At 41.2% G+C, this 16,649-nt stretch overlaps 1 protein-coding gene across 2 annotated transcripts in view; it reads right to left on the bottom strand.

The window, feature by feature from the left end:
• Positions 1–16,649, bottom strand: part of KANSL3 (KAT8 regulatory NSL complex subunit 3) — a 99,303-nt gene that overhangs the window by 45,517 nt on the left and 37,137 nt on the right. For both annotated transcript variants that reach the window (XM_089681712.1, XM_089681713.1), the window contains exons 12-16: positions 15,573–15,636; positions 8,925–9,125; positions 7,101–7,230; positions 6,726–6,803; positions 3,996–4,145 (exon numbers count right to left, since the gene is read on the bottom strand). In XM_089681712.1, coding sequence (XP_089537838.1) covers positions 3,996–4,145; positions 6,726–6,803; positions 7,101–7,230; positions 8,925–9,125; positions 15,573–15,636 — 623 coding nt within the window. The remainder of the gene's footprint in view (positions 1–3,995; positions 4,146–6,725; positions 6,804–7,100; positions 7,231–8,924; positions 9,126–15,572; positions 15,637–16,649) is intronic.

Below are 16,649 nucleotides of genomic sequence, written 5' to 3'. Positions count from 1 at the left end.
AGTTGCCATAGGAACCCAGGTGTGTGAGCAGGCAGCAGAGTGACAAAAGCTACTCCGCCCAGTTACTCCGCCCACTCCAGTTGTAGACTACTGGTGGAGGCAAGAACACTTCACACAATTTCCCCAGAAATTGTAGATTTTCTAGTTTCTTCTACTACTCTACGGCTCAGATGAGGGTAAGTCAAAACATGTCAAAACAAGCTTGAGTGTGAATGGCTATGTGGATCACCACAATAGTGCTACACTGTGGGCATTCCGGGAATTATATTGTCACACCTTCCACATCTATTCATTGCATGAAAAGTTGTTTTAAGCCAATGTTTCTGGGGTGGGGGTCCATAGCTTTAATGAGACTCTTAAAGGGGTCAGTGACTCAAAAAACGTTAAGAGCCACTGCTCTGGATTCAGAGAAGCACGCATTGCATCATTAACAACTGAAGAGGTCTTCTTTAGTATGGGAGTAATCACATGAGACTGCAACTCCTCAAGTACTGGTGCTCTGAAGCCACTATGGCTGCAGGCAATTCAGATACAGGACTTGCAGGAGAGGGAGCAGTATTGTACTTTTGGCCACTGTGACCAGATTCTGCAAATAACAGCTTGATTTGGGTCACAAAGTCTTGTAGTAGAAACCTTAGTCAAGAGGGTCTAGCCTACTGAGCTGCAGACATTAGAAAAGCAGTCCTGAAGCTATAAGTAGAATGTGAGCTAGGGGCACCTAGTAGTGTAGGACTGTCCCTTCCATGTCCAGATTCGGACATGTTGCGATTGCATAATGGAAAGGCAATATACAGAATCAAGATAAGAAGCAAGACTTCAGGGAATCACAAAACAAGCACAGCTGGAGGCAGATGAGGGTGACATGGTCAGAGTTGACCAAAACCACTGTCAATGGAAAGAATTATGCATAGAGTGAACAAAGAGTGAGACTCTACTCCAGGTATAGCAGTGTAAACCTAGATGACATACAGGCAGGAATGAAAATCAGCGATAGAGTAGAAGGTGCACAGTGCTTTCTTTGTCTCCAAAACAATTTTTTTGACTTAATGTAGGCATGGACACATCAGGGAAACAACAGATCTGGCATGTATGTTTATTTATATATCTGCTATACGTGGATTATATGTCCAGTTTAATCTAATGGCAAAAACGTAAAAAAAAAAAAAAAAAAAACTTGTATGATTTGATTAAAGGGGAACTATAGGCAGAAAACACCTATATGATGCAATCTGTCAGTAGCACTGTAGTTTTTGTTTTTCTGAGTTCCCTTTGATTGTTTGCAACAATCCATGCTCAAGCATTGCCAACCTGTGGATATGCTTAGACTAACAATAAGAGCAGTTTAACACTGCTGCACTGTGGTTTGGCTGCAGTGCAGATGTACTTGTGGTTTCACGTGCGGGTTACCTGTGGCTTCCCGTACTTTCTATTACATCCTGTGTTTTTGGCGCTTTTTCTGAAAGTGCAACAAAGATTCAAGTTTTTTGGAGAGCTTTCAGAAAATGTGGGACTTAATGGAAAATCTATAGGAAACCGTAGCTACCCTGCACAAAATCCATGGGTACACCAGTGCTACAGCCAAACTGCAGCACAGCAGTGTGCAACAGTCCTTAATTTAAAGCAAACTTTAAGTAAGCGAAAAAGAAAAAGCCAAACTTCAGCTTTTAAGCAGGTATGACCATAGATTTTTTTTTCTTCTTGGAAAAAGTTTAAGCTATATGAATAAAAGCTGACCATTGTAAACAGATCTTTTACCACTATCTGCCACTTTTCCTGGACAGTTTAGTCTGCATTTAAAAATATACACTGAATAAAAAGTGTTCCTTTAATTTTTTTGAGCAGAGTATAGGATCAAGTCAATGAAACTCTTGGGATATTGATCTGGTCAGTTAAGTAGCAGAGGGGGTTGTTTATCAGTTTCAGCTGCTTTGGTGTTAATGAATTTAACAACAGGTGCACTAGATAGGCAACAATGAGATGACCCCCAAAACAGGAATGTTACATGTGGAGGCAACTGACATTATTTTCCCTACTCATCTTTTCTAATTGTTTTTCACTAATTTTGCATTTGGCTAGGGTCAGTGTCACTACTGGTAGAATGAGGCGATACCTGGACCCTACAGAGATTGCACAGGTAGTCCAACTCCTCCAGGATAGCACATCAATACATGCCATTGCCCGAAGGTTTGCGGTGTCTCCCAGCACCGTCTCAGGAGTATGGAGGAGATTCTAGGAGACAGGCAGTTACTCTAGGAGAGTTGGGCAGGGCCATAGAAGGTCCTTAACCCAGCAGCAGGACCGGTATCTGCTCCTTTGTGCAAGGAGGAACAGGATGAGCATTGCCAGTGACCTACAAAATGACCTCCAGCAGGCCACTGGTGTGAATGCTTCTGACCAAACAATCAGAAACAGACTTCATAAGGGTGGCCTGAGGGCCCGAAGTCCTCTAGTGGGCCCTGTGCTCACTGCCCAGCACCATAGACCTCAATTCTGATTTGCCACTGAACACCAGAATTGGCAGGTCTGCCACTGGTACACTGTGCTTTTCACAGATGAGAGCAGGTTCACCCTGAGCACGTGACAGACGTGCTGCCTGTAACATCGTTCAGCATGACCGTTTTGGTGGTGAGTCACTGATGGTCTGGGGAGGCATATCCATGGAGAGATACACAGACCTCTACAGGCTAGGCAATGGCACCCTGACTGCCATTAGGTAACGAGATGAAATCCCTGGACCCATTGTAAGACTATGCTGGTGCAGTGGGTCCTGGGTTCCTCCTGGTGCACGACAATGCCCAGACTCATGTGGCAAGAGTATGCAGGCAGTTCCTGGAGGATGAAGGAATATCACTGAATGGCCCCCACGATTGCCTGACATAAATCCAATAGTAACATGGGATATCACGTTTCAGTCTATCCGACACCTCCAGGTTGCACCTCAGACTGTCCAGCTCAGTGATGCCCTGATCCAGATCTGCGAGGAAATACCCAGGACAAATCTGTTGGCGCATTTGGAGCATGCCCCGACATCAGGCATGCATACAAGCACATGGGGCCATGTAAACTACTAAGTACCATTTTGAGTTGCTGCAATGAAATTTCAGCAAAATGGACTAGCCTGCTGCAGCATTTTTTCACTTTGATTTTTGCTGCGTCTTTGAATTCAGTCCTCTGTAGGTTGGTAACGTTTATTTCCATCATACAATGGGGCATTATTACGCTCCTATCACATTACCCAGTCCATATCAGTATAGATATCCAGCAGTAGATTATTCCCCATTGAGATCTGATGTGTTTTCAAAGTGTCCCTTTAATTTTTTTGAGCAGTGTATATGGACATTCAGAATAAAAAAAAAGGATATATGAATTTAACTCATATGCTAACTACTATCTTGACAAGTAGTAACCAGTTAACAGAATACTAATGTTTTGCTATAGTCCTTGATGTCCAGGGGTATCTAGCCTTGTTTTTTGAGCGCCACAAACTGAGCCAGAATGGTGGGGCAAATGCAAAAACCCTGGTAGTGAATTACACCTTAGTTATCTGTAAACTGTGGCAATCCTAAAACTGGGACAGCTGAACTGACTGAGCTGGGCAGCGCTCCTTACAAATGTCATCAACTGCTCAGATCTAATTACGGAGGATGGGGGAAAGCAGTTCTGTGCTTCCTGCAATTCATCCTACGGATGCAATACATTTCTGCAACTGTTACTGATGATTACTATGGCGTGTGCTTAGTGGTGAAACTCTGTTTCCTTGAAAACCTTGTGCTGTGGATGAAAGCAAAATGAGAAGCTCCTGGACCAATGCCCATGTTCTCTAAGAGGTCAGTGTCAGGAGAGTAGTTCAGTTGGTTAGATAAGAAGTCTCATTTCCTGCACCTCTTTTACAAGGAAACAGGTGTGTGGGGCAGAACAAGAGTTAGGCAAGAAGCACGTACGCAGCAGACAGCATATTAGTCACATTCATTGACCTTCCTGTGAGCTAAAGGTACCTTCTCCTGCTCCGTCTCCATGAGAGACAATGGTCACTTTGATTTTTGGACGCTTAGAAGGCTTCATTCCAGAGCTGTTTCCAGGGCTGGGAGGTCTCTTCAGGTGCCCTCTGTTGTCGTCCTTATCGTCTGTTTCTGAAGATACTGGGACTGGGCAAAGAAGCAGATATTCAGACTGTTTGGTGAAGTATATAACCACAAAGGAAGATTATTTTTTTCTTTGCAGTGGGATCTTCCCAACCAGTTTTTGGGATCCCAGAAAGGTCAATCACTGCTTTAGGTTTTTATGCGAGACATATTTTACTAGGGTTCCACAACAGCAGGTACCAAGTTTTGGGACCTCAGATACGTCTGTACTTTTATGATTAGTCATTAATTTAATACTGCAGGTGACCTCTCACCTCCCAGGGCCTAAAGCCAGCCTCACATAAAATAATTTCAGCTAAATAATGGGGTAAAAATAAATCTTTTAAAAGGAAAGCTTACCATTTGTGATACGTAGGACTAAATATTCAGATTTTTTCATAACGCAAATCATAAAAGGTTTCTCTTTAAAGTGTTACTAAACCCACAACAGTAAAATCAGTCTGTATATGCAGTAAAGCATGCTCGTTATAATCACTGTGGAACCTAAGGGGTTAATCCTGCTTGATCCTTCTCTGATCCTCCCCTTCTTCCAGTGTCCCCCTCTTATCTCCTCATAAGACATATCGTGTGTAGACATTCTGCACATGCTCAGTTTGGTGTGTACTGCTAGAAAGGTTTTCTTTTTCTTGGGAGAGTGCATGTGATCAGCACAGGGCCAATCAGCACTGTCCAAACAGAGGGTCAGGGATTCTGCATCCTCCTAGAGCAGAATGAAAACTCCTCCTCTACAGGCTTTAACCGGTGCTCGGCTGGACACTGATAGAAGTCACAAGACTGCTATAACTGCTGATGAAAAAAGGTATTTAGCAATTTATATTTACTAAAATAATTGCATTTTCATGTTCTGTGTACTATGGGAGACCAGATATAGTGAATGTAGGGTCCTGTGTTTAGTAACACTTTAAATTTTGTCCTGATGCTGATTAGAAAAGGAACTTATTGTAACCTCAAGTAGGGGTCCTGTCTCGCTTCTTTAACCCCTATGCAAGAACAACAAAGTTAAGGCTCCTTTCAGACAGGGCAGACTTGGTCAAGCGGATCTGCCTACTCAGCGGGGGATCGCTCTGCTGATCCCGCACATAACAGGTCTGGGTCCGCTTCGCTATGCAGAATGGACATAGACACAGCCTGCTGTTTTCTACGGTGCAGTCAGATGGAAACAGACCGCCTGTCCGTTTCTATCCGACTATCATCCAATCTGATGGACGGATGGGGAAAGAATCCCCATCTGTCTGTTTTTCGTGTACAGGATCAGATCACATGCCGGCGGGTGTCAGCGGACACGTCACACACGACACCCGCCATTCTATAGAGAGCTATGTATGGTCTGATTGGGTCCGCCTGTCAGTTTTTCAGGTGGTCAGTGTGAAAGGGGCCTATGTGTAAAACAAACAAAAAAAAAGTCACACATAAGAACATAAACACATACGGCGGGAGCGCCTATGCACAAAAACAATGATCGTTCTTGGACATGTTACATATCCCCACGAACATCAGAGTGAATGCAATAATTCTGGGGCCATCATTCATGGTTAACTTTAAACCAAAAGCCTTTAAACTGTAGCCTACAGACATCTTTGAGTGCCAAATTTGTTGCTGGTTCACTGGCACACAAAATTTTAAGTCTTGACATGTTAGGTATCTCTTTACACTTTGCAACCTTGTATTTTATATTTTACAAAAATCTGTATGATATATTGTGTTTTGCACACTAAAGTTAACTTAAGTGTGTTCTTTACTGCAATGATGCGTTTGTTAAACCTGTGTGTTAATATCATATGACATAAAAAAATTGCATCTACAGCCATTTTATTTTTCAGGATCTCTGCTTTAAGAAAGTATATAATATTTGGGGGTTTTAACTATTTTTCAGGCCCACTGCACAGTCTACAGCAGGCTGGATGATGCGCCGAATGGTGCCTATGTTCTGGGCATTTGTTCTTAAACCAAAAGGGCCCTAAACACGAGTAACACTTGGTACAGCAGTCAGCCCCTGTCCTGTTGCAGCCTTTCATAGACTTTAAAAGAGTGCAGGTAGCAGAGCTGGATGGTGCACCTGTGCCTCTTGGGCACACTAAAATGCCAGGAGGGACATACAGCACCTAGAAGCTACTGTGTGCAAGGGAGCTAACATGCAAAATCTTAAAAATTTGTAGAAAATTGGTTAAGAAAGAAAATATATTAGCAACACAATCAAACAGAAATTAGGGTGCACGCAAGTTAGCAAGGTCTATGTGACTTTTTTTTTATCTGTATTTGCGCCCCTTGCTCCCTCTATTCTGGATAACCAATTGATACAGATTTGAGGTCTAAGCCAGATTGTCGTGAAATACACATGCACAATGATGAAGCAGCGGCCAAGAGCAGGTTTTATTATGTCATTGTGTTCCTCCAAAAATGCAGAGGGAGAAATTTATATATGAAGCTGCACAATTACAATAAAACTGTCATTGCTCCTGCTCAGAATTGTTTATGCTGTGTAACAGAATTATTACACAATGCCCCACGCAATAATTTCTGTGCTGTGTTCACTGTAGACAGATTCTTTACACAGTTGGACAGCTTTCACATGAAAAGACTCACCAAATACACAAGAGGGCGAACCTGCAGGGAGAGACTTCCTCACCAGCATGTTTTGTTTCAAGAAAGCCGCAAACTGGGCTGGAAGACAAAATGCATAATATATAAAAGGGAAGAGAAAAATAAAACATGTAATAATTTCCAATGTCATCTTAAAACATGTTCTCAAATTGAAACTATCTGCCAAACAAAGTGGAAAACATGGATATCCTATAGGAAGCATCAAGAGCATCCACCCAGCACAGAATTACTGAAATCCAGGCACATGACACTTTACAAAACTCAAACAGAAAAATATTGCTGTTATAAATAATGGAGACTGAAAATTTGCTGAAAAAAAGTCCTGTCTAAACAAACTGTTTAGATTTTAGCTCATACCTTGGGTTTTTGGATTCACAGTGGTTCCAGGTCTCAATGTGGTCTTCAGTGGCACAGTTGTCTGCCCTTGTTTATGGGATACTGTTGTTAATTTAGTCTTGGGACTGGATGTAGGACTGCTAGACATATCCTTAAACAAATTTAAAGTAAAAATTACTACTGTTATTCAACTCCAAGCGGTGCAAATCAAAAAGCATGGAGATTGAGAAATGTAACATTAAATAATATATGAAAATGTTAAATAAACTATTTTGTGATTTACTATTGTCCAGTCAATGCACTCATCAAGGTATACTGGATCTGCATTTTTTTTCCTTTTTAACCACTTGCCCCCTTGCCCTATAGCAGAAATACTGATGCAGGGCGGCAGGGCTGTGCAAAGTCACATATGTATACGTGATTTGCAATTCCAGGTAGTGTGCGTGCCGCCATTGGCGCGCACCCTACCGGGTCCCAGCAGGCGATAACACTGACAGGGGAGAAACCTGTTTATAGTGTGCCAGCAATAACATGCTGCTGTGTATTCCTCTGCATATCAATATGGACCAAAAACTCTGAGAAATGTTTCTAACACCTCGTTGAATCTATATCACGAATTAAGGCTGTTCTGAAGGGTGTCCAATCCAGTACTAGCAAGGTATACCTAATAAAGTGGCTGGCAAGTGTATATTTTCAATACAAAAACAAAAATCCAAAAGGAACAGAAAAAAAACAAAAAAACAAAAAAAAAAAAACACTTGCAATTGGCCCCTGCAGTTGGGAGTCAGGTAAGTAATGCAAACCTGAAACACATCAACACTTTATAACACATTAAAGTGGTTCCAAAGGCTGAAGGTTTTTTTACCTTCAGTGTGCAGCTCCTCCCTCAGGCCTCCGCATACTCACCTGAGCCCGATCCAGCGATGTGCACAAGAGCAGAAGCACTCTTGGGTCTCTGCTTCTTCACCGGCTGAGACGAAGCAGTGGGAGACACCGGCTCCTGCTGCTGTCAATCACAGCCAGTGAGAACGGAGCAGGTGGGCACGCTCTGTGTGTTTCATAGACACACAGAGGTGGCTCAGGAGCAACCATGCACGAGTGCCACCCCCCCCATCCCCAGAGCTAGCAGCGTACTCTGGGGACTGGAGTGCCAACGGGGAAGCCTAGAAGAGGAGATTTAGAGCATGCTATGTGCAAAACCATTACACAGAGCAGGTATGATATGGTTTTATTTTTTAAATATGGACCTTTACAATCACTTTACAACCACAGATTAAAAAAAAAAGAAAAAAAAAAAAAAAACACTTACAATTTTATAGTTCTTTTTTTATCTAGGCAGATATAATGATTTACCCTGTATAACACAGAAAGAAAAGCTCTCCCCATTTCCTGTCATCAGTTTAGGAGGTTTCATACATATCTTAACAAATTTAGGTTGATGTATTAAAGGTGTTAGTATTCACTAGTCCCAACTCCACTAGTAAATCAGCCTCTCTTAATGACCATGCTCTTTCTCCCTCTCTGATCTCCTTAGTGTTGCACTCTGCATTCCTTTACAGAGGAACACCTCAAGTTGCTGCATATATATATATATATATATATATATATATATATATATATATATATATATATATATATGGGCTATTGTTCCCTTCGGTATCAACAACATGCAGGGGGCTACATGAAGCTGCCATGTCATACACAGGTATACAGAGTCATGCCTATGAGGCTTTGGAAACATGGGAAAGTGACAATTTACACTGTGGTTGGCATGTACATGTAGCCACTAGTCTCTTATTACTGGTATTTTTATGTCCAGATGACAATGTTAACTTATATCCTCACCTCAGAGCCAGAGGGGGAGGCCGGGAAGCGAGCACCAGGTGAAACTGGTCTGCTGCTCCGCTCTGGCAAGTCTAAAGGCAGGTCTCTCCTCAGGAAATCTCTGGACTTCTTCTTTTTCTCAGCATCAAGATCACGAGGATCAGAACCAGAATGACCCTCAGCTCGATTTAAGACCCCCGTGAGAAAGTCCGCAATCTCATCCTGTAGAAAGAGAAGTATTACTGAAATTATAAAAGCCTCATATAAATACCATGTATGAGGCAGTCAACACTGGCCGAAGACCACCTATTGTGTTTACATTTGGATAACACAAGAGCACCAGCTATACCGGTCACCTTCTATTTGTATATTCAGTTACATAAAACTGCAGGGATAAAATGGAGCATATCCATTAAAAGCACCACTAAGGGTCCAATTTTTCAAAGGGTTTAAATAATGAAAGAGTTTTCAAGTGATTTGCATAGATTTTAAAGGGCACCACCTTACCAAGTGACCAGAACCCTGCAATAAAAATGAATGATATATTTTTTAACCACTTCCTGTCCGGACACTTTTACCCCCTTCCTGTCCAGGGCAATTTTCAGCTTTCAGCACTATCACACTTTGAATGACAATTGCGCGGTCATGCAATACTGTACCCATATGAATTTTTTACCATTTTTTTGAGACAGATAAAGCTTTATTTTGGTGGTATTTATTCACCGCTGGGATTTTTATTTTTTTTACTATGTAAATGAAAAAGTCCAAAAATTTTGAAAAAAAGTGTTTTTTTAATAAAATTTTGCAAATAAATAATATTTCATCCTAAATCTTGGCCAAAATTTATTCCGTTATTTTTTTAGTAAAAAAAAAAAAATCAAAATTAGTTTATAACCAAACATTATAATTTTTAAACATTTTTTTTTACATTTTTATTTTATTTTTTTTTATATTATTTTTTATTTTTATTTTTTATTTTTACATACTGTCACCCTAGCAGTACAGTGTCACCATGGTGACACTGTACTACTTGTGGGGGGTGATGAAGATTTTTTTTTTTTTTTTTACACTGATTGCTTTTACACCCATATAGGATGTAAAAGCAATCATTTCTCTTTCTCTCTGTCTGCATTCTTGCAGTCATTGAGAAATACTGAGTGAGCTGTGATTGGTCACAGCTTGTCACATGGTACAAGGCTGTTGTGAATATCCTTGTACCATGTGACCTCTGTGATCATTCACAGATTTCACACGTAGTAAGCAATGATGTCACAAGTGACATCTTGTTTACTACTTTGCATGTGATCACTGATTCGCCAATCAGTGATCACATGACCGGGACCTCGTACAGAGGTCCCGTCCGACGATCGGTGTTTCACTGTGTCCGGAGGACACAGCGGACACCGGATCACGGTGGTGCGCGCTCCTAGGGAGCGCGCACAGCTAGAAAAGGCGGGTGCCGTTTAGGAACGGCAACCCGACCTTGGACTGCCACCGCCCTGCCGTTTATAAACAGCAGGCGGACGGCAAGAGGTTAAGGAACACCACTGAAAAAAAAAAAAATATATATATAACTATATCTTGAATATGTTTTGGTAAATACCTTAAAAAAACTGAAATTGTGTCTGTGTCCAAATATATATGGACCTAACTGTAGATAACAGGATCATTAGGTAGGGGATGTATATAGATTATTATTGGAGAATGAAGATATTGTTTAGTGTCACTTTTAACAATAAATGACAACTGAGAATTAGGCGGTTCATCTTAAAATTTTTACTGGCAGTAATATTGTTTATACTGGGTAGATGACAAGAACAAATACGTTGTTTCTGGTACAGGAAGACTGTTACTCCAAAGAGACCTTCCCCTCTAGCCGAGCAGTGTATTGCAAAAACGTAGTTACTGATCATAATCACAGAGTAAAGAACCCAGGTACATCTGCGTTGAAGGGGATTTCCAAGATAAACAATAATTGTAACAATGTTTTTAGAATTACATAGAGGAATCCATTGCTAAGCATCTCTATTCTATTGTGTGAAACTCTATGGTTTAAAATTTTGCCTGCAATGGTGCTAATGTTGAGCCGTAATATTGCAGTTTAACCCTTCATATATTTAACTGTGTTGTATGAGGGCAGGCATAACTCACTGTAAAGTTAGGGGAACAGCTTAACAAGTCTCCTAAGGAAGATTGAAGATCACTTTAAAATTAATTCTAACATTTAATAATTATAGCTATAATACATAAGTAAATATATTAAATAAACTGGATTTTTTTTGTTACTGTAAAACTCCTTTTCTTGGAGTTCATTGACGGACACAGATGTTCGGATTCTTGACTATAGGGTTTTATAGCGGCACCTACAGGAATAGGACACTAGGCAGAAAAGAGCACAGCACCACCTATGGGCAGTCCTAGCTGATGTAAATCCCCTCTCTGCTATAGCTAGTTAGTCACAAAGCAGTGCAAGAAAGATAGAATACTCAAATAGAGGGGTGGGTGCGGTGTCTGTGAACTCAGAGAAAGGGATTTTATGGTAACAAAAAATTCAGTTTTTTCTTATGTACATTGATGGACAGACATAGCTGTTCTGATAATTGACCAGAGCTATGTCCCAAAGCAGTGGGCAAACAAAAACAGGAGCAATCATGCCAAAAAGCCAAAACATACCCCCCCCCCCCACCAAGGGGAAACAAGGAACCTAAAAACAGCGGCCTGCAAAACCTTGCAATCAAAACAAACATCCAAAGATGCAAACACATCAACTTCAAATTGAAAAAGTGTGCACAGATTACCAGTTAGCTGCCTTGCAACCTGAGACAGACTCCAGATGTCAGAACGCCCAAGAAGCACTAACCGCCCTGGTGGAGAGTGCTGTAACAGGGAATGGAGGAAACTGACCCCCGCTGGGCCAACCACCCCAGGGAAGTACCCTTGCCCCAGGGGAGAGGGCATCTACTTACCTATCTATGGAGGTTGCTGGTAACACTCCTGAGAGAGATTCGCCTCCCACTGGGGTGGTCGGGCTTTCAGTCATGTTGGCACTGTGACACAGACATCAGGTGCCTGGTCATATTTGCCCCTACAAGACGTTTAACTCGCTGGCTGCCCTGGTCCAAGATAGGGCTGTCACAGCTGATTCGGCTCGTAGCTACAGATCTGCATGCGCTCACTGGCCAGGTTGGGGTGACTACTGGACCTAGATCACATGTTAACCACAAGGCCTGTGGGCCGAGTCTGGCCAACCAGGTCATTTCATGTCGCCCTCACACCTCTCCTGCAACACCCCACTTGTCTATCCCCACCTTGTCTAAGCAGTCGGCAGCAGTGAGGATGACAGAATTCCTCCTATAGATCCTGTGCCTCTCTGTGCAGCTGCAGCACCCCCCCGCATCTCTGCCTTCTCTAGTCTCAACATTCAGCAGACTCCTGCAATTGAATCCAGTCCTACTCTGGTCCTTCTTCAGACCCTGCACTTTCTGCTCTCTAGCTTCTCCTCCAGCTTCTTCCCAGCAGCAGCACAAGGTAAGGGGGGTGCACAGCGATGTAAGGGAGGATGATAAGACTCTTGATGTCTGATAGTGGGGGAGCTCTTGACATCAGATGTAAGGATGGTGGGTGCACTCTGGACATCTAGTCTTACAAATACAACAGGCCCTTTGATGGCAACCATAATGCTGATGCAGCCCATGTTGAAACTGAATTTGAAACCCCTGATCTAGATTATTCAGTCAGTCATCCAGCCAGACTGCTGATTGACGACCTCTGCAGAAAAAATACCAGGAACAAAGGAAAAAAGAAAAACTATGGAACCATTGGTCTTAGCAGGAAAAGGAGGTCCTCCTGAAACAGTAGGAAGATTTATCTGGCTTGCCTATAATGGAGAGAAGGTTTATACCAGCTAAGGCCTCTTTCACACAATCGGTTGTTCTGCCGCTTGTAAATGGAAGTTTCTTTATTTTGAAATTCCAAAACACTCCTGGCACAGAGATCACTTGCGTTTGTACATTGCTTTTATCTGCATTTACGTGCTTCTACATGCGGCTGCGTTTAGCTGCGGTAGTAAAATTCTTGCCTATTCTAATGCAACGGTTTACTTATTTTTTATTTTGTACTGCGATTAACTGTGGTACATCGCTCCTGGACACAGTCAACTTTATTTTTCCAGGACGCATAAAACCGTATGTTATGAAAAAGTTGCTAAGCGCAGTGTGTGAATGGAGCCATAGGGATGCACTGTCTGCATTTAGCTGTGGTAAGCAAGTTCCTCTAAACGCAGCTAAAAGCAGAAATCTAACCGCCCGTGTGAAAGGGCCTAAGACTGCCCATAGGTGGTGCTGTGTTCTTCTTCTGCCTCTTGTCCTACTCCTGTAGGTGCCGCTATAAAACCATATGGTCAACAATCAGAAGAGCTGTGTCTACCAATGAATGTAAGAGAAAAGTGCTATATTTCGTTAGGTGAATCCAACTTCATGTTAAAAGCAGAAATAATAAGGAAAAGCAGCATCTGGGTGACTGCACAAACAACACAATGCCTATTTAAAAGCCCCAGCAGTCTGAGGTACAAGGATGCCCTAAAATACATAGGAAAGTCCCTACCTCTGATATGCAAATAACAACTTTGGTTAAAATTACCCTTTATGGTCCATGCACAGCAGCTTAAAAAACATCACTGCTCTTGGCAGAAAAAAAAAACCTGTTTTGTACTAGCAATTAGGTACGTTTCAAAAACGCAAAACAAAAAGGGTTTTCTGCCTCTAAACGCAGAGCTTAGAATATGCTCCTAAACAACTTATTGTGCATGGACACATAGGATAACATTAATGCTTTCTACAGACAAAACGTTAAACTCCTCTAGGAGCAGCGTTTTTTTTTTTTAAGCCAGTGTGCATGGACCCCAAATTAGTAGTCAGTACAAGACTTAAGGGTGACCATGACTTGTGCTGCCCTGCCTCCTCCCCCTTCCTTACCTTACCAATGGACATTTTTCTTAAAAGTACTTTATGTGTGTCACAAAGCAGCAATTCTACATTTTTCATCCAGGCAAAAGACTTTGTTCCTGCCCACGGCATGTGCGCAAATGTGCTGCAGGGCTCGGGTCCCCGAGAGCACCCTGTGGTACATTTGTGCATGGGAGTTTCCCATGCAAAGACTGCTACCGGGGATGTCCAAAACCTTCTTTGTCTTTGCATGTGTGTGTAAAGTCCCCTGTGCATGTGCCATAATGATGATGCCCAAAGAGGAGGGGAATTTGGAGTCCAACTGAAGTTCTGCTTTAAGAGCTTGCTCACATTATGTCATTATAAGTGATGACCTTTATTTTTCACACTGGATAAGGCCAAGAGAAAACAATTGGTTTCTGTGTGCCTAATTCACACCACAATGCTGGTGTGATTTTTGTTCTGATGCATGGCGGCAGAAATGCAGCATGCCTCCATTTTTAGCAGTGCACTTGATGGCACTGCATGTTACAGCACAACACACTACATTGTTGTGCAAGACATTTGCAGAGACCCCCCCCCCTTCCCCAAAACAAGAAGATGCCAGCTATGGGCCAGTTCTAATTGATCTGTTCAAAGAATCCAAAGTGAAAAGGTGATGCATCAGTAAGAAAAGGTCTACTGCATTATACTGCACAAGAAAAAGTTCATTCTTTGAAAATACATTCATTCATACACAACCTTAAAAAGCATCAAGCCATCCACTGCGACCAGATTGGTTTTCTCGATTAGAGATTAGCTTGACACCTAAATACAAACCTTTTCAATGCATCTTAACTTAACACTTGATCTCAAACCTTACAGTACATAGATATCATGTTAATGCCTATTCCGACCCACCCTCCCCCCCTTCTCCAAACTTTGTCTACCCGATTTAGTTTTTTTTTGCCAGCTTTTTTCTATCGCTAGTCATCTCTTTCTTTCTTTATATACATTATATAATCAGATAAATGGGCTAACTAAGCTGAACACCTAAATTAACATGGCATTAAAACAAAAGTGTCAGTTACTGATGTTTGCTTTGATCTGTATTACAGTGGAGATTATTAGTCCTCATGTATACTGGACATCTTTACAGCGGCTGTTTTTGGCTTTTGCTGTTTTTTTTATACAGCCAGTAAACTCCCTAGCTTGTTATCTTGTGTCCATGCACACATAGACTGTAATCAACGTTTTTTGGCAGTGGCGTTTTTTGGTTGGAACCCCCCCAGAAATAGTGGGTTTTTAGAGGATTTTTTTAGCTGTAAAAATGCTCTAACGCTGAAAAATGTGGAAAATGCGGTGAACCAGCATTTTTGTACTTTTACTGACCAAAAAAAATTTTTTTTTTGTCAAATAAAAACCGTGAATACAAAAAACCGCAACAAGACGCCACTAAATGCTAACACAAAAATGCTAAAAACCGCTGAAAAAGTCACATCACTAGCATTATTAAAACGCCCAGTGTGCATGGAGCCTAAAACTGAAAATGTATGTTTGCGTGTCAGCATTTAGCTACGGTAAATCATAGGGTACCACAAAACACTAAGCTTGACAGTCAAAAAAATATTCTCTACACAAAATTACACACTATCACCCTGCATTTTATGCAAGTAATATGGTACTAACCATAACAGAAACATATAAAATACTGCATAAACCAATACAGAAGCAAAGTTAGTCTTACCTGAATGCACCTGTCTACCATACTTTGGGTCAGACTCTCTGTTTTTTTCTTCATCTTGCTTATCCTGGGAGAACAGATTAAAATAATGTAAAAGCAACATACCATACTTTGAAGCACAAGAAAGGATTTTTTCCAAAATAAAAGCGTATGAGTGACAATTTCAAGTACTGAAATTTTTTTGCAGAATTTACACAACTGTAAAAAATGTTTGTCCAATGCAATATTTGTTCAGCAGTCGCACTGCATAATATTCTGAAAAAATAAGGGCATTTCTAAATAACCTCATCAAACAATTCTAGTCAACAAACAAAAACAATCAGTGACCTACTAAAGCTCTCCAGGAAATCACTGACTACTATGGTTGTGGGTTTGTTTTATTATTTTGTTTTTTTTTGTTTTTTTTTTTAGAGTTCACGTTTACAATTTTTTTTTTTTTTTTTAAACCTTTTTTTTTTTATAAAGAATATTTATTGTTGTATACATTTTTTCCTGGCCATCATTAATAAAGAAAACATATGCAACCTACTATATATTCACTTTGAGTAATTAAGATTAGTCAAGCTACTATGGTATTTTATTTTATTATCTACAAGTTTATAATGTCTAAAAGTTCCTGTTATACCCACCACCTGTAAAAATCTTTCGACAGAGGGTGTTTTCTGACAGAGCTTGGAAATACGCTCTCTAATACGCAAGCCCACCATTGGTTCCTCACTTGATTATATGTGGCTCCCGCTGCTGTCTCAGCCAAGGAGGAGAGGGAGTCCAGGGATAGCTGAGAATCCAGTGCACATTGGGAGGGAGCTTAGGTGAATATTAGGGGGGGATGCTGCACTGAGAAGGTTTTTTTACCTTCATGCATAGAATGCACGAAGGTTAAAACCCTTCAGTCTTTACAATCACTTTAAATAGAACATATTACTATGCAAATTGCTGCCATTCAATTTGTGGTTGATTTAAGTAATAATAATCCCTGAGTACGAACTTCCTAGCAATCAACCTCTCTTACCTCAAATACCTTTGTAGAAAAGTTCATATACTGTGGACATGTGACATCTCTCAAACACTCCCTACCTC

Source organism: Staurois parvus, unplaced genomic scaffold, assembly GCF_062004578.1.
Source record: "Staurois parvus isolate SC_StPar_1 unplaced genomic scaffold, SC_StPar_1.0 ptg000276l, whole genome shotgun sequence".
Lineage (NCBI taxonomy): Eukaryota > Metazoa > Chordata > Amphibia > Anura > Ranidae > Staurois > Staurois parvus.
Note: the sequence above shows the minus strand (reverse complement) of the source record. Positions and strands in the feature narration are given on the sequence as shown.